The 24,227-nt window shown below is 42.6% G+C and overlaps 3 protein-coding genes and 1 long non-coding RNA gene across 9 annotated transcripts in view; 2 read left to right on the top strand and 2 right to left on the bottom strand.

Moving 5' to 3' along the window:
* Nucleotides 1-8,225, top strand: part of LOC142599282 (SWI/SNF-related matrix-associated actin-dependent regulator of chromatin subfamily A member 2-like) — a 34,440-nt gene extending 26,215 nt beyond the window's left edge. The window contains exons 7-8 of the mRNA XM_075739161.1: nucleotides 6,760-6,926; nucleotides 7,759-8,225. Coding sequence (XP_075595276.1) covers nucleotides 6,760-6,926; nucleotides 7,759-7,937 — 346 coding nt within the window. The 3' untranslated portion in view covers nucleotides 7,938-8,225. The remainder of the gene's footprint in view (nucleotides 1-6,759; nucleotides 6,927-7,758) is intronic.
* Nucleotides 1-24,227, top strand: part of LOC142599246 (uncharacterized) — a 426,921-nt gene that overhangs the window by 64,598 nt on the left and 338,096 nt on the right. The window lies entirely within an intron of this gene.
* LOC142599148 (SWI/SNF-related matrix-associated actin-dependent regulator of chromatin subfamily A member 2) overlaps nucleotides 1-24,227 on the bottom strand; it is a 686,065-nt gene that overhangs the window by 420,332 nt on the left and 241,506 nt on the right. The gene's annotated exons all lie outside the window — the stretch shown is intronic.
* Nucleotides 12,747-17,437, bottom strand: LOC142599281 (SWI/SNF-related matrix-associated actin-dependent regulator of chromatin subfamily A member 2-like). Its single transcript, XM_075739159.1, has 4 exons — nucleotides 17,268-17,437; nucleotides 16,853-17,026; nucleotides 13,915-14,085; nucleotides 12,747-12,806 (listed from the first exon to the last, which is right to left on the bottom strand). The coding sequence occupies exons 1-4, from the start codon at nucleotides 17,415-17,417 to the stop codon at nucleotides 12,747-12,749; spliced, it is 555 nt and encodes a 184-aa protein (XP_075595274.1). The 5' UTR covers nucleotides 17,418-17,437.

Genomic DNA, 24,227 nt, shown 5'->3' with positions numbered 1-24,227 from the left:
TTTCTCAGTTTTAATTTATCTCCTCTTTTGTTTTTATTCCCTTTCAAATTAGGGAAATATACAGAAAGCATTTAAATTCCTCTGTTATTGTGGCTCATTCAAGTATTGGGCTAGGAATGATTTCCAGTTAGCCTTAATCTACCTCTGATTTTATGGGGGGGTATGTTTTCTTATTGCACTTGCGATTGGATTACTGGCATCTGTCCACTCAAATTTTCTGTCAGCAATTTAAATGAACCTTGTCATAACAAAATTTTAAGTTTACTACTAAACTACTAATATTTTGCTTTTCAATTCTTATAATTCAGCAACACATTATATTTACATAAAATGCTCAAACTGATACTTCAGTGATGCTTGTACCCAGTTCTTAATTGTTCAAAGGCTATGTCAGTAATTTCCATAAAGAACTATTAGACTTTAAAGATCTCTTGGCAGCAAGTCCTGGCTCATTTGCTTGCAGGTTCTCTTGACATATACGTTTTTGATAAAGACCATGTTAAAAAGGTTAGAATCATAGAATAATTTAGGTTGGAAGAGAACTCCAGAGGTCACCTGCTCTAACCCCTACGCAAAGCAGGTCAGGTTGCTCAAGGACTTGTCCAGTCAAGTCTTGAACACTTCCAAGGCTGCAGATTATACAGCCTCACTGGGCAGCCAGTTCTAGCATTTGACCACTCTCATGGTAAAAAATATTTTTCCTAATATCTTATCAGAATTTCCCATGTTCCAACTTGTATCCATTGTCTCTTGTCCTATTACTGTGCAGCTCTGAGAAGATTCTTCACTGTATCCTCCCATTAGGCAGTTGTAGACAAGCAATAAGGTTTCTCTGAGCCTTCTCTTATCTAGACTGAACAAATCCAGCTCTCTCAACTTTTTCTTCTATGTCATGTGCTCCAGTCCCCTGAGCGTCTTGGTGGCCCACCTCTGGACTTGCTCCAGTATGTCAATATCAGTGTGCAGCAATAAGGATGATGAAAAAAGAGATGGAAATGATCGTCTCCAACACTCTGCAGAAACAAGAGCCTGAACCCCCACCTGCACAGAAAGAGCAGCCAGAGTCTGTACTCATTGGGGTGGCAAATGGAGACTCTCATGATGGTGAAGGCTAGAAGCTTGTGACTTCTGGCAGCAGGAGGAAGGCTCCTGCTCCACTTGCAGATCTGCAACTACAGAATAGGTGTAGTGCCCTGGTAGCAGATGAGGGACCGGAAGCTCTGTCTGAGGAACCATTGGAGCCAGCTGAGACTGAACCATGCAGCAGCATCAGGAGGAAGCGGCGAGTGATAGTAGTGGATGACTCCCTCCTGCAGGGGACAGAAGCCCCCATCACTCTTTAGGGAGGTTTGCTGCTTGCCGGGGGCTTGGATCTGGAACTGAGAGACTGTTGATGCTTGTCTGGCCCTCAGAGTATTACCCTCTGCTGCTCTTCCACATGTGCACCAATGATACTGCCAGGGGAAACCTTGAGTATATCAAGAGTGACTACATGAGGGTCAAAGGTATGGGGTCCCAGGTGCTTTTCTACTTGATCCTATTGATGAAGGGGAAGGGCTTGAGGAGGAGTGGATGGAACCTGGGGATCAACAACTGTGGCAGCACAGCTGGTGTTGCTGATAGAGATTTGGCTTTAATGGCCACGGGACCCTCAGGATAAAGGACTGATAGGGAAAGACAGGATCCACCTGACCGAGTGGAGCAAAAACATCTTTGCCAACAGGCTGGCCAACCTGATGAGGAGAGCTTTAAACTAGGAATGACAGGGGAGGGAGATGACAGCCCACAGTCAAGTGAGAAAGTGGTAGACTGGCTTGGTAAGCCGAGGGTACAAGGTGATGTGGACAGGAGAGACCTCAAAATGAACAAAACAGGACACAAGGGAGCCCACCCCAAGCATGTGCACACAAATAAGGAAGTGCCAGGAGGACAGTATTGTGGGGGAAGCTCTCACCCCTTTTCCTGGGAAATCAGCATGACTGTGTGCCTCTCTGAAGTGCCTGTACGCTAATGTGTGCAGCATGGGGAACAAACAGGAAGAATTAGAGGTCTGTGTGCATTTGCAGGGCTATGATCTCATTGGTATTATGGAGATGTGCTGGGATAGCTCACATGACTGGAGTGCTGCCATGGATGGATACGAGCTCTTTAGGAAGGACAGGCTGGGAAGGCAAGGAGGGGCAACTGTCCTTTATATGAGACAGCAGCTGGAATGCATGGAGCTCTGCCTAGGGATGGATGATGTGCCAGTCAGGAGCTTATGGGTTAGGATTAGAAGGCAGACCAATGTGGGTGACGTTGTGGTGGGCATCTGCTATAGACCACCTGATCAGGAAGAAGTAGATGAGGCCTTCTTCATATAACTGGAAGAAGCTTCATATTTGCAGGCCCTGATCGTCGTGGGGAACTCGAACCACCCCAATATCTGCTGGAAGGACAAGACAGTAGAGCATAAGCAATCCAGGAGGTTTATGGAGTGTTTTGGTGATCACTTCCTGACACAAGTGATCAAGGAGCCAATGAGGGGAGGCACTCTTCTGGACCTGAATACCTCCAAACAAAGAAGGAGCAGTCTTGACTGTACTGATCATGAGATGGTGGAGTTCAGGATCCTGAGAGGAGGGAACAAGGCAAATAGCAGGATCATAACCCTAGACTTCAGGAAAGCAGACTTTGGCTTTTTTTAGGGATCTGCTTGGAAGAATCCCATGGGAGACAGTCCAAGAAAGCAGAGGGGGTGCAGGAGAGCTGGTTGATATTCAAGGATCACCTTCTCCCAGCTCAAGAATGGTCCATCCCAACATGCAGTAAGCCAGGCACAGGCGGCAGGAAGTATGGATGCACAAGGAGCTCCTGAGTAAATTCAAACATAAAAAGGAAGCATACAGGAGGTGGAAGCAGGGACAGGTGACCCAGGAGGAATATAGAGACACTGTCCGAGCATACAGGGATGTGGTTAGGAAAGCCAAAGCCCATCTAGATTTGAATCTGGAGTGGGATGGGAGGGGCAACAAGAAAGGCTTCTGCAGGTATATCAACAGCAAAAGGCATGAAGTCCAGCTGGAGGCCAGTCACTAGTGGTGTCCCCCAGGGGTCAATACTGGGGCCCATACTGTTTAACCTCTTCTTTTCTGACCTGGATCTTGGGACAGAGTGCACTCCCAGCAAGTCTGCAGATGATAGAGAATTGGGAGGAGTGGCTGATACACCAGGTGGTTGTGCTGACATTCGGAGAGACCTCAGCAGGATGGAGAAATAGGCGGTTCAACAAAGGGAAATGCCATGTCCTGCACCTGGTATGGAATAAACCCATGCAACAGTACAGGCTGAGGGTGTCCTGTCCCACTCAGGGGGTGAGGGTGAGGTTAACTTTTTAATTCTCTGCACGGTAATGAGAAGTAACGACAATTACTTTAGAGGTTCAAACCAATCATAAATTTACTTAAAACTCAGTGGAACTACAAAAGATAGAGGCTTGGCAAAAGTCATAACAATGCTCAAAATTTAGCAGGACCATGAAAGGTAAGCGTTTAGCAAAACGTGTGACGATATTACCCTAATGTGCCGAAAATTAAGTTAGAGACAAAGAGAGTGATAGAGAGGAAAAGAAAGAGAGAAAGAAAAGAGAGAGAGAAAGAGAGAGAGAGAAAAGATATCACCACCCTTGGATCCAGCGATGTTCTCTGCTCGTAGTTGCAGTCTTCAGGTGGTGGGCACGCGCCGAAAACTTATGTTTCCCCTTTTTATAACCCGATGTGCCCGCCCCATAGGCGGGGGTCTGTCATCACTGAGCAGGCGCAGTATGTGCTCAGGAATGTTCAGAAATGTTCTAGAAATGAGTCGGTGGGTTGTGGGGGTCCTGGGGACTCACTGCCCCCCCCCCCCCTCCCCTTCAGGGCTGACCAAGTGAGTGGTGATCTGTCACAGGCACATGGTGCACAGAGCACAGATGGTCATTGTTTCTGTGTTTCAGGAATAGAGGAGTGGTCTCACAAGACGTTATCCTGCCTCCGCAGGCTCCGTCCTTGTTCAACACTCCCTGGTCATCATCAGCCCATCCCTGTCCATGTCAAGACGGGTGTTTGCGACATTCACTTGTTATCAGAGCCTCACAGAGGGCTGACCAGCTGGAGAGCAGCTCTGCAGAAAAGGACCTGAGGGTCCTGGTGGACAAGAATCTGACCATGAGCCACCAATGCACTCTCATGGCAAAGAGGGCATCCTGGGCTGCATTAGGAAGAGCATTGCCAGCAGATCGAGGGGAGGAGATCCTTCCTCTCTACTCAGCACTGCTGAGGCCACATCTCAAGTACTGTATCCGGTTCTGGGCTCCCCAGTACAAGACAGACATGGGGATACTGGAGTAGGTCTAGCAAAGGGCCGCAAAGATGACTAAGGGTTTCACGGAATAACTGGAATTACTATTTAGATCAGGTCAGAACAGAAGCAGTTTATTACTATAGCTATAGGAGAGAACACAGAGCAGCAGTGAGAGAGACTGCTGATATGAACCCGTTGCAAATGGGGTAGTTGCAGAGTTTATATACCTTTTAGGTTATACAACCAGGTTCTTCACCAAAACTGTGTCAGATAAGCAGGACATGGTAAACAACAACAGCGATTGGAATTCTTCAGATAAGGAGGGTCTAGACAGTATATCCTTTTATGAATAATTCACTCCTTTGTTAATGAAATCTTGCTGACTGGTGAGACCATTAGCTGCAAATGTTTCTTAACTAGTGAGGCCTGCAAAGGCCTATGAGGCATTAACTATTTTGCTTCCACAAGAGCATCTGTCATATGAGGAGAAGCTTAGAGCTGGGACCGTTTAGCTTGGAGAAGAGATGGCTATGGGGGGATCTTATCAAAGTGTCTAAATACCTCATTGGAGGAGTAAAGAAGATGGAGCCAGACTGTTCTTAGTGACGCCCAGTGGAAGGACAAGAGATACTGCCTCGTTCCACATCTACTATGTCCATTTCAAGGATCAATCATTAGAGTCTGCACACAGCAATGATCTCACTTAGAAATTACAGAAGATGTTTCAGGGTTAACAGAATGTTTTGATATTTTTTCTCATTCTGTACAAGAAGGAAGTGTGTTTTTCCTATCCTAAAATCCAAGTGCATATATCATCCTAAATTATTTTACAACACTTGACTCCATCATTCCATGTCTCCAAGCTCAAGATTGTTTACGGATTTCCATCTGTTGGATTTATACTTTCACATTAGGAATCTCCCCTTCCCTCGTCGAAGAAGATATTTCAGATTCTCAATGAAACCTAGGTGGTAACAGGATGCTCTACCCAGGGACTTTCTCCACTATCAAAAAGTTCTGAGAGTGACGTGATGTAATGGAAGGGTATTTAAGAGCACAGAAGACTGTTCATGTCCAGATGATTTGCTGATCAGGGGTAAATCCCAGCAGGCAATCACAGCAACCCTGTGATATATCTCATCTTCTCATCAGTTTTTCATTAGCATGGACTTCAGTTTGGAAGGGACCTGAAGGAGAATTCTGATTCCTTTGTCCTCTATGCCCTTTTATAGGAGGACAGAGAGGCACAGGAGCCATACCTGAACCAAAAGATGCTGGTATTAAAAGTGTTATATGTGAAGCTTTTCTGCCCCTCTGTCTGTCTCAGGGAAAATAGGGAAAGATGATTATCACACTGCATGCCAATATACTGAATAATAAAGCCTGTCTTCATGCAGACAAACCAATGCCTGCCTGCCTGCCTTCCCTCCTGCCTATCCTTCCTGCCTGCCTGCTTGCCTCCCTCCCTCCCTCCCTCCCTCCCTTTTTTTTTTTAAACAACAAAGACACCATCTGAAATTTATTGTGGAGATTTTTTTAGGGATTTCCGTAGGGGATTTCATTTCTCTCCCTCTCTCCCTCTTCTACTCTTCCTTTTTAATTTATTCCAACTTAAAGTTATGTTAGCACTTTTTCCATTGCTTAGATAAAAAAAAAAAAATAAATTGATTTAAATTTGTTCTCAACACTTCTGTCCAACTGGCTAGAAATGGTTTCCGTCTTACTCTGAGCAAGGGATAGAGGAGATTGCGTGTATCCTCCACATGACTCTCTTCCTGTTTAAGTGTCAGCAATGTCTTTTTTTCTTTATTAGTGTACGAGACCATCTGTCTCTCAAATAGTTTGGCCTTTTGCATAGCAATTATATATGTATACATCTCAGAAGGCCTTGTATCTTGTGGACCGAGTATACAGTTCGTAATGGTGAATTATATTTTAAGGCTACGGATTTAGAGTTACAGGAGAGTTATGTGTAATTTGATTTTCTAAACTATATGGTCGTCCTACTCATTTAGCCACCTTTGTTATTCTCTTTCTGATTTTTGGCTTAAACATCTTTGTGTACAAACCTAGTGCTCAGTCTGTTTTGTAACTCATCTTGATAGCACAGACAGAAGATTAGTAATCAGAGCAAATAAAGATAGTTCAAGAAGATATTTGATGTGCTTGAGAGTCCACAGAATTCTTACATTTGGGGGGAGGAACCCTTTCTTAAAAAATAAATAGATAGATGCAATTCATGTGGGTTTTTTTTCTTATTTTAATCAACATCATAAACAGTTTTAAAGAGAGAAAAGCGCTATCAGTTTTGTTTTCCTTTGAGTAAAGGAATCTATCCTCTATCATGATATGACACGATTGTAATTAGAATGCATTATTAAAAGCTTTTCTAAAAGCAGGCTTGTCATGGCATTTATTGTCTTTTTTCCTCTTAAACAGAGCTGAGCTTTATCGGGCCTCAGGGAAATTTGAACTACTTGATCGTATTTTACCTAAGTTGCGAGCTACTAACCATCGTGTGCTTCTTTTCTGTCAAATGACATCACTCATGACCATTATGGAGGACTATTTTGCATTTCGAAATTTCCTTTACTTACGTCTTGATGGTAAGCTGAATGAAAATAAATTTGCGAGTGTTTTTCTGGTTCAGCAATTTGACTATGTAGTAGAAAAACTTTCTCTTCTGTACTATAAGCGTATGGAGATCTGAATGAAAATATCCAACTTCTGTCTGTCTTCAGCTACAGGCAGAGATGTAAAATGATAAAACAAGCCGAGGGTCAGACCAAGCTGATCAGTAAAAACTGATTGTCAACATACAGGAAATTCACCGTGTTGCCAATGTGTACAGTGCTTAGTTGTTACTTAGAGCTTTGTGTAGGCCTTTTACCATGGTTGAATTCTCTGCTTTCTCTCCCTCCCCTATCGAAACCATTGTGTTTTGAATGTGGTCTTTTAAGAATTTTTGTTCCCTTGATATTAATCTTGATTTTTTAAGGCCAATAGTGAAATGTTAATAAATCTATGTTTGTGTACACATATAGTTTTTAAAATATTTAGATTCTGTGAGTGCTCATAAGGCCTTAATCAAAACTGAAGCTCCATTTTGCATGTGTATATCATCTATTGAAACTTGTCAGTCATAAAATGTTGTCAAATAGATAGTTGCATCTTTTCAAAGTCCCCTTTTGAAATGTCAAGCCTACTTAAAATAAAAGTTTGGGAACCCTCCTCCCAAGTGCTATAGACAGTTGGCTGAAACATCCGTGTTTGCATCTATATTACAGAAAATATAGCTGAGATGGCAAAGAACAAAAGTGAGCTAAAATTTCCCTTCCACATGTGCCTTAAACAACTAAGATGATTGCTTTAAAATTATTTCAGTAGAAGATCTTTGTCATAGGGTTTCTTTATATTTCTTTTTTAATTTCTTCTCAGGTACAACAAAATCAGAGGATCGAGCTGCCCTGCTGAAGAAATTTAATGAACCTGGCTCACAGTACTTCATCTTCTTGCTGAGTACAAGGGCAGGAGGGCTGGGCTTGAACCTCCAGGCTGCTGACACTGTTATAATCTTTGATAGTGATTGGAATCCTCATCAGGTTATTTTTATTTAATTATCTTCATGTAATATGGAAATAATTGTTTGTGCTTTTTTAGGCTTTGTGTTTTAATTTGGGAAGATTGACAGTGAAATGAAAGTATATCATAAAATGCTGCTTTGGGAAGAATTGGCAAGGCAAACTGTTACAATCAAGTAGTGTTTTGTTTTAAATCGGTAAAGTGATACTGTGTCTGTGTATATAGTTTTTCTGAGTGCCAGGGAATCCTCAAAGTTAGAGTCTTACAGTTTGCATTTTCTGTTTCATTGGTATAACTTTGTTCACCCTTTAATCATAAGGCGCTAATAAATGGCTCTCCATTCAAAAAGCTCATGAAGCAGATATTAAATAATTTCTAAGATTACTAATGCATTTAAGATTCTCAGGAATAGTGATTTGCTTTAGATACATGGGTCTATGGCTATATTATATTATATTACATTATATTATATATCTCCAGCTATATTGTTGCCTCTGTTCTTGTACCTGGACTAGAGTCTATACTTGGTCTGGCTGGGATGGAGTTAATTTTCTTCATAGCAGCCCATATGGTGCTGTATTTTGGATTTGTGACCAAACCAGTGTTGATAATGCATGCACCAGTGTTTTGGCTGTTGCCAAACAGTGTTTGCACAGCCGTGAGGCTTTTGATTTTTCCTACTCTGCCCCGCCAACAAGTAGACTGGGGGTGGGCAAGAAGCTGGGAGAGGACACAGCCAGGAGAGCTGACCCAGACTGACCAAAGGGATATTCCATATCATGTGACGTCGTGCTCAGCAATAAAAGCTCAAGGAAAGGAGGAGGAAGCAGGGATGTTTGTAGTCATGGTGCTTGTCTTCCCAAGCAACTGTTATGTGTGCTGAGGTCCTGCTTTCCAGGAAGTGGCTGGGCATCTGCCTGCCAAAAGGAAATAGTAAATAAATTCCTTCTTTTGCTTTGCTTGCACGCACAGATTTTGCTTCACCTATTAAACTGTCTTTATTTTGATTGACCATTCTTCTCACTTTCCTTCTATTTTCTCCTCACCCCACAGGAGAGGGGAGGGAGGGAGTGAGTGACTGTGTGGGTGCTCGACCATTGTCCAGGGTCAACCCACCACAGTCCTTTTTGGTGCCCCACATTGTGGTGGGTTGACCCCAGCCAGCAGATAAGCACCCACACAGTCGCTTGCTTACTAGCCCCTTAGCAGAATGGGGGAGAGAATCAGGCAGCCAAAAGGGTGAAAAGTCCTGGGTTGAGATAAAGACAGTTTAATAAGTGAAGGAAAGATATAAAAGAGACATTGGAAGAAACAGGTGTGCCCAAGACATCAATACCTGGCTCCAGGACTCTGCCAGAACTTTGGTTTTTATAACCATGGAAGAGTCTTTGAAACACAGGGTATGCTGGGCCCTGACAGGATCCACCTGACCCGATGAGGGAAACGCATCTTTGCTTGGAAGCTGGCAGGACTGATTGAGAGGGCTTTAAACTAGAATCAGTGGGGGAAGGGGATACCAAGAGGATTGCTGAAGGTAAACCAAGGGTTGGCATGGCATCGCCTGAGGCTGGCGATGCTAATGGGAGCATTTACTCTGCTCCAGAGAGCACTGAGGGCTTAGGAGCACATCTGAAATGCCTGTAAACCAATGCACATCATAGTATGAGAAACAAACAGGATGAACTGGAAACGTTGGTCCATTCCCAGAGCCATGTTGTCATTGGTATTAGTGAGACTTGGTGGAATGAGTCCCATGACTGGAGTGCTGGGATGGAGGGCTACAGGCTGTTCAGGAGGGATAGGCAGGGCAGGCAAAGTGGAGGAGTTGCACTGTATGTAAAGGAGAGGTTTGATTGCACAGCACAGTTAGGGATGATGTGGTTGAGAGCTTCTGGGTGAGGATTAGGGGGATGGAAAACAAAGCAGATGTCATTGTGGGTGTCTACTATTGATCGCCCAGCCAGGATGATAGCACTGATGAGTTCTTCTACAGGCAATTAGGAGAAATCTCTAGATGGGTAGACCTTGTCCTTATGGGAGATTTCAACTTCCCAGACATCAACTGGGAATATCATACTGCTGTGACAAGCAAGCCTGGGAAATTCCTGAAGTTTGTGGAAGATAACTTCTTGTCACAAGTACTCAGTGAGCCAACTAGGAAAGATGCCCTCCTAGACTTGTTGTTTGTGAATAGAGAAGGACTCGTGGGAGATGTGATGGTAGGTGGCTGCCTTGGGCACAGTGATCATGAAATGGTTGATTTTAAAATTTTCAGTGTAATGAGAAAAAAGGTCAGCAGAGTTGCTACCCTGCATTTCAAGAGAGCAACTTCAAGCTACTCAGGGAGCTAGTTAGCAGCGTCCCCTGGGAATCTGCTTTTGAGGGCTTAGGGGTCCATGAGTGCTGGTCAGTTTTTAAGAACCACCTTTTAAAAGCACAGGAGCAGGCAATCCCATGGTGTCGCAAATCAAGCAAGCGGGGCAGAAGACCAGCTTGACTGAACAAGGAACTCCTCATGGAACTCAGGCGGAAAAAGAAATTGTATGATCTCTGGAAGCGAGGTCAGGCTTTGCAGGAAGATTACAGAGCCGTGGTTTGCATATGCAGGGAGAAGACATGAAAGGCTAAAGCTCAACTACAGTTGAAACTGACCAGTGTTGTCTCAGACAACAAGGCTTTTTTATGTATGTTAATAGCAAGAGGAGGTCCAAGGAAAACATTGGACTGATACTTGATGAAGATGGTCACCTGACTAATAGGGATGAAGAAAAAGTGGAGGCATTCAATACTTTTTTTGCCTCAGTCTTTAATAATACTGATAGACCTTGGGCTGCCTGGTCCTATGAGTTGGAGGACCACGAGTGTGGGAACAGTGACTTTCCATTTGTGGACACTAAAATTGTAAGGGACCAGCTGTATCAGCTGAATGTTCATAAGTCCATGGCGCCTGATGGGCTTCACCCCAGAGTACTGAAGGAGCTAGCAGAGTTTACAGCAGGACCCCTCTCAATCATCTACCAAAGGTCTTGGGAGTCTGGGGAGGTCCTCGCTGACTGGAAGCTATCCAACGTTATTCCAATTTACGAGAAGGGCATGAGGGGAAACCCGGGAAACTACAGACCTTTTAGTCTAACCTCAGTACCTGGAAAAATTATGGAGAAGATCATACTGGGTGCTATTGAAAGGCATTTAAAGAACAATGCAATCATCAGGCACAGCCAACATGGGTTCACAAAGGAAAAGTCCTAACTAATTTGATATCCTTCTATGATAAGATCACCCACCTAGTGGATGAAGGGAAGGTGGTAGATGTACTTTTCTGGATATTAGTAAGGTATTTGATGCTGTCCCTCACAGCGTCCTTCTGGACAAGTTGTCCAACTGTGAGATGAGCAGGTACATGGTGCACTGGGTGAAGAACTGGATGAAGGGCAGGGCTCTAGGGGTTGCAGTGAATGAGGCTACATCTGGCTGGTGACTAGTCACCAGCGGTGTTCCTCAGGGCTCAATTCTAGGGCCAGTTCTGTTCAATATTTTTATCAGTGATCTGGATGCAGGAGTTGAATGCACCATTAGCAAGTTTGCTGACGATACTAAACTGGGAGGTGCTGTTGACTCTCTCAAGGGACGAGAGGCCTTGCAGAGGGATCTGGATAGACTGGAGCATTGGGCAATCATCAATGGCATGAAATTTAACAAGAACAAATGCCGGATTCTGCACCTGGGACGGAGTAATGCCGGACACAAGTATAAATTGGGAGAGGAGTGGCTGGAGAGCAGCCCTGCAGAAAAGGATCTGGGGATAGCGGTTGGCAGTAGACTCAATAGGAGTCAGCAGTGTGCCCTGGCAGCCAAGAGGGCAAACCGCATCCTGGGGTGCATTGAGCACAGCATAACCAGCCGGTTAAAAGAGGTGCTTATCCCACTGCATTTAGCGTTGGTTAGGCCTCACCTTGAGTACTGCGTGCAGTTCTGGGCCCCACGATTTAAGAAGGATGTTAAGGTCCTTGAATGCATCCAGAGGAGGGCAGCAAAGCTGGTGAAAGGGCTGGAAGGCATGTCCTATGAGGAGCAGCTAAGGACTCTGGGCTTGTCTAGTTTGGCGAGAAGGAGGCTGAGGGGCGGCCTCATTGCTCTCTCCAGCTTCCTGAGGAGGGGAAGTGGAGAGGGAGGTGCTGAGCTCTTCTCCCTGGTATCCAGTGACAGGACACGTGGGAATGGCTCAAAGCTGCGCCAGGGGAGTTTCAGACTAGACATTAGGAAGCATTTCTTTACCGAGAGGGTGGTCAAACACTGGAACAGGCTTCCTAGAGAGGTGGTCGATGCCCCATGCCTGTCAGTGTTTAAGAGGCATTGGAACAATGGCCTTGATAAGATGCTTTAACCTTTGGTCAGCCCCGAAGTGGTCAGGCAGTTGGACTACATGATCGTTGTAGGTCCCTTCCAACTGAACTATTCTATTCTATTCTAGAATATGTATGCTTGTACATTCATGTTACTGTATTTTCTTTTCTTTCAAATAAGACTGAATTGATGAATATTGTGATCTCTATGTGTGTCTCATGGGGACCTTAGCATGTACACTTGCTACCCTTGACCTTAGAGATTCCAAATGTGTCAGCATCTTTTCAACTAATTTCTCCAAATCAGTTTCATTTTTGCACTTTGTCTGAATGTATACATGGCTCTTAGTTACATGAAAAAGCCCTACTACTAACTGAACAAAGAGATCAAATATCTGGCATGCACTTTAATCTTTTACCACCACTATAAGTTCTAACAAGCTCTGGGAAAATTAAAAAAAAAAACCAACCAATCCCACAAACTAAAAAGGCTTGTAAAATTCATACCTCTCCATCAGGACCAAGACCAGATCCCATTCCTTCTGCATTTTCTTCTGCCTTCTACAACAAATAGAGGCAAAATTATCGTAGTCAAACTATGACAAATAAAAAACATTTTATATGAAGACAGCATTCTAGAGCATGAAAAGTTTTTCACTTTGCGTTTTTATAGCCTGGGATGAATGCAAATAAAGATATTGATGGATGTAGGGGGGATATATACACAGGTACTACTGCACTCACAGCACTTAGCAGTATGAATGGGAAATCTACAACCCTCTTAGTTGCCTTGGTATATCTGTGCCTGGTACATGGCTAGCCTACTGGATTTTTGGTCCAGAAGAAGCTATATCTTTGGAGGCACAGGCCATTTTCGCTGTTAAAAATATATGCTTAACAAAATATACAGCTGTCTTGGAGATGGATAGAGGGGAATAAGGAATATTTTTTTATGTCAGTCATTTCAAAATTGTCCATTTATTATATATTGGCATTTATTACCACATGTAGAGCATTGCTTTTAAGCAATGCATATATTACCATTTAAAATGTTACATATTTTTGATGTCCAAACTATACAAAGTTAAATTGTCAGGAATATTAGCTACAGCAGTCTGTTTATATACAAGCACATTAAACTTCTGAGACTCTTTTTCTTATAGCTGATAGTAAGATCATTCACATCATGAAAACTATAGATGGAAATGGGTTATTTAGGCCATCTTACCCATCCTCTTTAGTTGCCTGCCAGGTTAAACCACGACACTCATTTATACAAAACGCACCTATTAAAGTTCTATATGTTACAATTTAATATACTAGCCTTTTCTGATATACTCTAGTTCAGACTCTCATAACATTCCTAATTTACATGGTTGGCCCATTTTTGCCTATAGGAAGTTTATTGGTAATTCAAATGTTTACAACCCACAGGTTTCTAATCTCATCTTCTTCTTTCCATCTTTGGAATAATGTTAGAGTGCCAAAAATACAGCATTTCCTACAACAGACTTCAGAGAAGTATGAATTCATTCAATGCTAAGAATTTGGCAAAGCAGATTTCAGACACTCTGATCGCTGTAAGACAACTGGAGATCACTGCATTTACCAATGTTAAAATGGGGTTTGAGGGGGAAATGGGATAAAAATGTTAGGTTTAGCTACTTGCCTTCTTTCTTCTCCTCCTCTTTTTCTTATCTTTGGCTGCTTGTGCCTGTTTGTGCTCCCATACCAGATTGGTCAGATTAGCCACATACTCATCTGTCTGCTGCAATAAGTAGGCTAGGCGTCTATCTTTCTTTTGGTCAATCAACTTACGGTAGCCTTCTTCATCTTCAGCCTAGCAATACAGGACAAACATCATCCATGAGAGAAATGTTCCTAAGAAGAAACTACAATTGCAATCTCAATGACGATGTGTTTCCTTAAATATCTCCTATTCTTGTGGGGGAGGGGGGCATTCTACAACAGGACCGAGAATGGAAAAAAAATTATACAACAGCAGATCAGACAAGTTACAATGCTGGGAAACTGAGGGAATTGATAAGACTCCTACAGGGAAGAGTTTTCAAAAGCACAAAGTTATCCCCCACTCTCATAGAAAGATAATGGGACCCAGATGTCTAATTCTTATTTGGTCCTTTACCCAGTATAAGCAATAATCTTTATCTGTCAGGTGTTACCAAGAAATTTTCCTTAGGGCAGATTATGCATCATCTATCTACTCTGGTGTTGTTTCATCTTCCTGTGGAGAATCTGATGCTGACCGCTGTTAGAAACAGGATATCAGACCAGATCAGTCACATCTCTGAGTCAATTCAGAAACTCCCATATCCCTACAGCACTGCATAAGTATGTTGTTAGGGCATAGCAGGAAATATTACTTGTGCATGCCAGAAAGATATAAGGACATCTTTATGCATATCAGGAAATATAAAACAAGCATCACAGAGCCCACTGCAGATCTTGGCCAAGATAACTCAGTGAATAAATTAATAATTGAAGAAGTATACAGGAACTTATAAAACCAAACAAAAATAAGAAATATTTTTGAAGACAATTACTTTCAATAGCCTCAACATTTATTTCAATAAAAATAGCATAGTTGTGAAATATGAACAAACTCCTGCCTTTCTGGAGACATACCAGAATCTGGCAAGAACTTGCAAGGTAAAATGCATTTTCAGCATTCAAGACAACAGAACTGCAATGCTCAAAAAGTAAGCTTCTATGACTATGATAATTAAATATAGTATCATTATAACCTATCCAAGGTATTTCCTCTATACATACTATCTTTTTCTTGGTGAGATCTTTTGAAGTATATCATGGATGTTCTTGCATGCGATATATAAATGTTAAGGAACTTCCCTGGGACACAGTCACCATTCCTAATCCTACTTATCTAAGGACAATCTGCATAAGGAATTTAACACTATTATCTAAGATGCTTTGGCTAAAAAGTATGCTATCATACTTTTAAACATAGCCTATTTTCCTAGGCTATCCCAAGTGTCTGAGAGGAGATGAAGTCTTTCGAAATTTCTAGTATATAGAAGATTAACTTCTGGCTATACTGAATTAAAGATCTGTAAAAACTATAAGAACATACCACAGTTGGACTAAATTTAAACAGGGGAAATAAATAACTCCACTAACATAACGGGTGTCATTTTGTTTTGCTTTTTCATGATAATTTAATTAAGCTTTTAGCAGGGAACAGGGTAATTGCTTCTGACTGCAAAACCCAGTTGAAGATTCTTACTGAGTGCTGTGTCTCTGATGGCAGATCTGGTAGGAGGTTTTAGGAGGAAGCACTGGATATTAGCTGTTTGTGACATTTCTGGATATATAAATCCATCTTGTATTTATTAGCTGTGGACTTCTTTACCATATATCATATATATTTCAGAGTGACTTAAGCTTGTTCACCTCAGAATCTAAAAATATTTTTAAAACAAGACTTTTGTAAAGTCATCATGTTTTTATCTGATAATTAACATTGTAACAGCTTGAACAGATAGATACACTGTTGGCAATTGTCTCTAATTATTGATAGTATAAAGAAGCTCTATAATGTAGATTGGTATGTAACCTTGAGAACAGCCATAGGGCCTAAACATTTGTTCTCTTCTGCAAGCCCTTCAGTTACATTTCATATGCACTTTTAATCCTCATTGGTGATTTAAAACCAAACTGTTCAGTCCTTATGCTTGGTGGGCAGTGATTTTGGACAAGGATTAAAATTTTATTTCACATCACCTTAAATATTTGGGGTTTTATTAGCACTGTGTTTCAATGAAAACGTGCCAATTTCCATTAACTTCCATGTTGTTGTTACATTGTGTCATTCAATTGCTGACTGAGATCTATATTTTCCCAGTCACCTACTGTCTTGTAGGTTTCACCAATTCAAAAAAAGTATTAGAGTTACCCAGTGTCTGGTAGGAGTTTTTCAGAAGAAAATTAATCTAACTCTGGTTGCTAACACACTTGCACATAAAAGCTACTCTGTCTATATTTTAAGTTCTAAGACAGAGTTATTTTAACTCTTGAAATGTGAGTAAGTAGTCCATTGAACAATTCCACAGCATTCTGAAGAGATATGGTTATATACAAAATGATTATATTGCATTTTTTAAAAAGGTGCAACTGGTATTGTTCAGGTGAGAGAATAAGAAATAACAGCAGCAAGAGGAACTATAGCTTACTGCCATTAGTTCCCAGGAAAAAACTGCGTATATAAACTTGAATATCTCTGCAATGTTGTAAAAATGTTGACGTATGACAGAGATTAAGTGATGTTATACAAAAGTGGCTGTGATATGCATGAATGATAAGTTTTTAAGCTTGTAGGAAAGACAATTATATATTATCAGAAATCTGAAGAAAAAAGTAGCTATAGCTCAAAGTGAAGACTGTCACATTCACTACCATCATTAAAAATACAAGGGACTCTTCAGCAGTAGTTTTAGGTTTATACTTTTTAAACTTCTTGAATTAAAGAAATTTTATTCTGAAAAGAGCATACATAAGCACCTGAGGGTGTACATCAGACTGTATGGAATTTTAGCCAAACTTGTCATACCCCTTCCCCCATTCCTTACCATTAGTCTTCTCATTCTTTCTTTCTCAATTCTCTCAGTTTCCTTTTTCTGCTCACGTTCAGTGTTGGCATGCCAAGTTGCCACAGCTTTAGAAATTTTCTGTATTTTCCCAGACACTGACCGGTGGTATTCTTTAAAATCTTTAGCATGCTGCAATATGCTGTTCAGATATTCCTAGAGAAAGAAAACAATTTAATTCAGAGATTTGATAGCACAAGATTTGAGATCAGGAATGCAAGAGTTGTAATTTCAGAGTTTTATGCTCGCTTATTGCATAAACTTGTTTTCTTATGCCTCAGTCTCCAGAGGTGAACAAAATATAAAATGACAATGACTGGCAGATCATAACAAGATGCAACAATCAACTGAATGGCATTTCCATGTCTGGGAGAACAGTTAATAGGTGTTAAAATACCTGGTGTTTCTGTCTACGTTTCCTCTCTTGTTCTATCTTCTGCTGTTTCTCAAGCTTTTCTGTCATACGGGCCTCCCTCAGAGTCTGACGCTTGCTTCTCTTGTAGGCTTTGGAGTTTAGCGCTGTCTCTAGTGTTGTGTCACGACGCATGCAGGCTACTACCTCTTGTCTTAGCTATCAGGGAGAAAAAAGAAACAGTTCAAAAGAAAACCATTTTTCACACACACAAGAATAATTTTAATTAGTAATATAGTAAAGTAAAATTTTAGTGGTGCAGAAGATATCCCAACTTTCCCCCTTCCATTACATTTTTGCAACTCCTCAGCTGTAGCAGAAAGGTCTGTCTCCCTAAATAAATCTTCAGTCTCTGTAGGATGATAGAAAGAGTCAAAAAATGTAGGCACATCACTTTTTTCCTTCCTACCTACTGAAAATGACTGCCCTGCTTGTATGAAAGGCACCAGTGTCCTGGTTTCAGCTGACATAGAGTTAATTTTCTTTCTAGTAGCTGGTATAGTGCCGTGTTTTGGATTTAGCATGAGAACAATGTTGATAACACACTGATGGTTTTAGTTGTTGCCAGGTAGCGGTAGTGTCTACACTAAGTCAGGGACTTTCCAGCTTCTCACGCCCTGCCAGGTGCACAAGAAGCTGGGAGAGCACAGCCAGGACAGCTGACCCAGACTGGCCAAAGGGACATTCCCCACCATATAACATCATGCTCCGTATATAACTGGGGAGGCTAGCCAGGAGGCAGATTCGCTGCTCAGAAACAGACTGGGCATTGGATTGTTTTATTTTCCTTTCACATTTGGTGAGCAATTGCATTTGTGCATCACTTGTTTTATTTTTATTATGATTATTATTATTATTGTCATTCTTATTATTCTCTTGCTTTCTTTTCCTATTAAACTGTCTTTATCTGAACCCACAAGGTTTTTTTCCATTCTCCTCCCCATCCCCTTGGCTGCGTGATGCTTAGTTACTGGCTGGGGTTAAACCATGACAGTCAGTTTAGGTGCCCAACATGGGGCACGAAGGGTTGAGATGACAGATCTGACCAGAGTGTGTTAAAACAAATTTATTATAAGCACTCATGATATTAGCTTAATCGTCACTGGTCTGCTGGTCGCAATGTTGTTTTATTTGTTCACAGAGTTGTTCTCAGAGCTGTGTTATGTAACATCTTACCTACCGTATATACTGGTTATCGGTTTTTATGTGTGGTTTGTCACCTCTGGGCACTGGATTAAGGTTAGCGCTCTGCTGTTTGGTGTACTACTGGCTTATGGTATGATAAAATCATTGGCAGTCAGACCAGTTTTGTATTTGTATTCAGCGGTAGCTGAATCTGTACTTGGCAGTGGTGGAGCGACAGCAAAAGTTTAACCTCCGTTGTGCTGTCATTCACCTCAACAAGAGGAGAAATGGGCTGACAGGAACCTCATGCAGTTCAACAAAGGAAAGTGCAAAGTCCTGCTCTTGGGGAGGAATAATCCCAGGCACTAGTACAGGCTGGGGACTGACTAGATGGAAAGCAGCTTTGTGGAAAAAGACCTGGGTGTCCTGGTGGATACTAGAGTTGAATATGAGTCAGGAATGTGCCCTTGTGGCAGAGAAGGCTGTTTTGGACCATGAGATGCTAGTTTATTATAATCCCAGTAAGAAAGGCACTTGGACTCTGTCAACCATTGCTTAAAATGCCATTTATAGGAACTAACACTACAAAGGAAGAAAGAATAGTATAGATCAGTGATCTCCAAACTCTTCTGATCATATATGCCATCAGTAAAAAAATTTGAGTACGTACTCCCAATATATGTGTTTATTTATTTATAAATTATATACATATACTACTGTGCTAATATACTATATACATTATGAAAATATGAAAAAAATTTACAAGGAAGAGATAAATATGATATAAAAATATGTTAAAAAATTTAAAATTTTATTTATTAATGATACAATAAAAACTTTTGCTCTCACTAAAAATTACTATATGGAATATTATATATATAATATATATATGGAAAATAAAACTCACAAAGATATGCAGATCCAAATGGAAGAAGTGCATCCTTGGCTGTGCTTATTAAATCATGATACTCATTTATCACTCCCATCCACTAATTATGCAAAGGTTCTTCTTTAAATATGGCTAGTAAATTTCGATATTCCATAATGTCAATCAGATGTTCTTGCAAACTAATTGGAAGGTGTTGCATTTTTATGTTTTTAACAAATGGGTTCGAAACCCACTCAAACTCTTCAAAGCTGAATCTGTACTTGGCAGTGGTGGAGTGACAGCTTCATACTTCGGGAGCCATCTGTCACAAGCTACTAGTAATTATACTTTTTACTTTTTCTCCTCGGAGAGCCAATACACGTGGGAGACACCTTCCTTCACCTTCCCCTTCTTCTCCAGGCTAATTACAATATCTCTGGAGAATGTTGAATATCCTTGGGATGTTCAGACCAGCATGTTTCTATTGCTAGCTCTCCTGAACGTGGTTCGGGTCTTGTTTAGGGTTAAACAACTGTTTAAGAATACCACCTGGAGATCAACCCCTGTGACAGGCGCTGCAGCTACTCCAACTCCCGTGACAGGCACTGCGGCTACTCCAACCCCCTTGACAGGAATTGCAGTTACTCCAACCCCCATGACAAGCACTGCAGCTACTCAAACCCCAGCGACATGCACTGTGGCTACTCAAACCCTGATGATAAGCACTGCAGCTGAACCAGAGAACCAACCCATACTGGTATCAGTCACCCCTATACATAAGAAGAAATGGCCATGAAAGTCAGCTCGTTTAGTAAAGGATGACGAAACAGGGCCATCACAAGAACAGGAGGAAGGGACAGAACCAGAGATAACCACCCGATCCCTATCCCTGAGTGAGCTGCAAGATATCCAAAAAGATTTCAGCCGTCATGCAGGCGAGCAACTTGTCACCTGGCTGCTTCCATGCTGGAATAATGGAGCCAGTAGCCTGGAATTAGAGGGTAGGGAGGTCAAGTAGCTGGGATCCCTGTCCAGGGAAGTGGTCATTGCCAAGGCGATTGGAAAAGGAACACAAGCCCTCAGCCTCTGGAGACGACTCCTGTCAGGCATGAGGGAAAGGTATCCCTTCAAGGAAGATGTTGTACGTCACCCAGGCAAGTGGACCACCATGGAGAGAGGCATCCAGTACCTGTGGGAATTATCCATGTGGGACATGGTTTATTATGACCTGGACAACGTGCAGTTACCCACAGATCCAGATGAAGTCCAATGCACCCGACCCACGTGGTGGAAGTTTGTACAGAACACATCACCAGCATACGCCAAATCATTGGCCTGGAAAGATGAAGAGGCACTAACAGTGAATGAAATGGCTGCCCAACTCCGGCAATATGAAGAAAATCTCTCTTCCTCCCTATGGGCCTGTGTCTCAGCTGTGGAAAGACTGTCCGAAAAATCCGAAAACCTGTTCGAGAAACTGTCCTGGGAAGTCTGGCAACTCAAAGAGGATATGTCCAATTCCCTGCTTGTATGGACCAGTATCTCAGCTGTTAGGAGTAAGCCTTCCTCTGCTCAAAAGAGAGGATACAGAGGGTACATACCCTGAGGCACCCTGTGGTTTTACCTGCGTGACCATGGAGAGGACATGAGGAAGTGGGATGGAAAACTTACTTTGACCCTAGAAGCATGAGTACATGAATTGCAAGGAAAAACAATGTCAAATGGGAGTTCTTCCAGGAAAATTGCAGCTACAGTCTCCAGAGGGCAGTTTCCCAGACAGATGGAGGACTGATCTTAATTCTGATCTTATGGAAGGAGCTTCTGATTCGTATTTACAAGAAGTGAGTAACAAGGATGGGATTTGAACCCATGTGCACCACACGAATCCATTTGTTGGTAATGAATACTATGACCAGGATTAGAGGGGCCCTGCCTCCAGCCAGGTGGAGGAAAGGGACAACGGGGTGGCCTGGTTTCAGCTGAGAGAGAGTTAATTTTCTTCATAGTAGCTAGCATGGGGCTATGCTTTGGATTTGTGCTGGAAACAGTGTTGATAATAGAGAGATGTTTTTGTTGTTGTTGTTGAGCAGTGCTTACACAAAGTCAAGGCCTTTTCTGCTTCTTGCACTGCCCCGCCAGCAAGTAGGCTGGGGGTGCACAAGAAGTTGGGAGGGGACACAGACGGGACAGCTGACTCAAACTGACCAAAGGGATATTCCATACCATATGACGTCATGTTCAGTTTATAAGGGGCTTGGGGAAGAGGAAGGGGGGGGCGGCATTTGGAGTGATGACGTTTGTCTTCCCAAGTAACCATTATGCGTGATGGAAGCCTGCTTTCCTGAAGATGGCTGAACATCTGCCTGCCCATGGGAAGTGGTGAATGAATTCCTTGTTTTGCTTTGCTTGTGCACGCGGCTTTTGCTTTACCTATTAAACTGTCTTTATCTCAACCCACGAGTTTTCTCACTTTAACTTTTCCAATTCTCTTCCCCATCCCAACAGGGGGGAGTAAGCGAGTGACTGCATGGTGCTTAGCTGTTGGCTAGGGTAAAATCATGACATTCCATTTTGGCGCCCAACATGGGGCTCGAAGGGTTCGAGATAATGACAGATTTGATTGGAATGTGCTAGATTGAATTTATAGTTGTTATTGCTGTTTAGCTATTAATTGGCTGAACGAGAAAAGTGGCCGATGCTCTACCTCTGAACTGACTCATGGATGGTGGCCAATGCCCTGTGGGTGTGGTTACAGCAATGGAAGCAGAGCAACCGGCAGCACAGAGGCAAACCCATCTGGGCTGCCCCACTGTGGCAAGATATTGCTGCCCGGCTAGAGAAGGTGGTTGTGAAAGTACATCACGTAGATGCCCACGTACCCGAGTCGGGCCACTGAGGAACATCAAAACAACCAGCAGGTGGATCAGGCCACTAAGATTGAAGTGGCTCAGGTGGATTTGGACTGGCAACAGAAAGGTGAATTCTTTATAGCTCGGTGAAACCTCAGGCCATCAAGGAAAGGATGCAACATATAGATGGGCTCGTGATCAAGGGGTGGACTTGACCATGGACGCTATCGCACAGGTTATCCATGAATGTGAAACGTGCGCTGCAATTAAACAAGCCAAGCGGTTAAAGCCTCTGTGGTATGGAGGACGACGGCTGAAATATAAATACGGGGAAGCATGGCAGATTGATTACATCACACTCCCAGAAACCCGCCAAGGCAAGCGCTATGTACTTACAATGGTCGAAGCAACGACTGGATGGCTGGAAACATATCCCATGCCCCATGCCACCGCCCAGAACACTATCCCGGGCCTTGAAAAGCAAGTCCTATGTCGACATGGCATCCCAGAAAGAATTGAGTCAGACAACGGGACTCATTTCCAAAACAACCTCATAGACACCTGGGCCAAAGAGCATGGCATTGAGTGGGTGTATCATCACATCCCCTACCATGCACCAGCCTCTGGGAAAATCAAACGACACAATGGACTGCTAAAGACTACACTGAGAGCAATGGGTGGTGGGACCTTCAAACACTGGGACATAGATTTAGCAAAGGCCACCTGCTTAGTCAACGCTAGAGGATCTACCTATCGAGCTGGCCCTGCCCAATCAAAACTTCCACACTCTGTAGAAGGGGATAAAGTTCCCATAGCGCACATGAAGAATATGTTGGGGAAAACGGTCTGGGTTACTCCTACCTCGGGCAAAGGCAAACCCATCCGTGGGATTGCTTTTGCTCAAGGACCTGGGTGCACTTGGTGGGTGATGTGGAAGGATGGGGAAGTCCAATGTGCACCTCAAGGTGATTTGATTTTGGGTGAGAATAGCCAATGATTTAAATTGTATGATGTTGATTGCTACATAATATTGCATATCATCACTACTATGATTGCTATATGCCATAACAACGGTATTACAGTACAAATCACCGAGACTAATGAAGATTGAACTTTGATGAAACCGAGCAAGGTGCAGCGGTGATGAAACCAGAACTGGCTTCAGCAACGAGCGCCCAGCAACTTCCTCAAGGCTGACATCTTCAACCCGCAGACCGTGAGCATGGGCTGCACCACATACATCAGCTACGAGCTCTGGATGCAGCATGCAACAATCCAACATCACACACCATCTCTCCTGCCCTGAGAGACTGCTATGACAGATGGAGCCCAAAAGTCATGGACTAAAGGAAGTCAACGGACATCTTAGAGGGATGACCCATAGACTAAGGGAATGCTATCTGTGTGTACATATCAAAAGACAGGAAAAGTGGTGGTGATTAATTGGAATGTATTGGGAAGTATAGGACCTGGGCATGACGTAGATGGTATGGAATAAGGGGTGGATACTGTCCTGGTTTCGGCAGGGATAGAGTTAATTCTCTGTCTAGTAGCTGGTACAGTGCTGTGTTTTGGATTTAGTATGAGAATAATGTTGATAACACACTGATGGTTTCAGTTGTTGCTAGGTAGTTGTTTTGCCTACACTAAGTCAAGGACTTTCCAGCTTCTCACGCCCTGCCAGGTGCACAAGAAGCTGGGAGAGCATAGCCAGGACAGCTGACCCAGACTAACCAAAGGGACATTCCCCACCATATAACATCATGCTCCGTATTTAACTGGGGAAGCTAGCCGGGAGACAGATTCGCTGCTCAGAAACAGACTGGGCATTGGGTTGTTGATTTATTTTTTTTTTTCCTTTCTCATGTGGTGAGCAATTGCATTTGTGCATCACTTGTAGTATTATTATTATTATTTCTATTAATATTACTATTATTATTATTATTATTCTCTTCCTTTGTTATCCTATTAAACTGTCTTTATCTCAACCCACGAGTTTTTTTTCCATTCTCCTCCCCAGCCCCTTGGTGGGGGGAGGGGTGAGCAAGCAGCTGCGTGATGCTTAGTTACTGGCTGGGGTTAAACTATATGACATGGGGTTAG

The sequence above is a fragment of the Balearica regulorum genome, chromosome W, assembly GCF_011004875.1.
Source record: "Balearica regulorum gibbericeps isolate bBalReg1 chromosome W, bBalReg1.pri, whole genome shotgun sequence".
Lineage (NCBI taxonomy): Eukaryota > Metazoa > Chordata > Aves > Gruiformes > Gruidae > Balearica > Balearica regulorum.
This window is presented reverse-complemented; position numbering and strand designations above follow the sequence as displayed.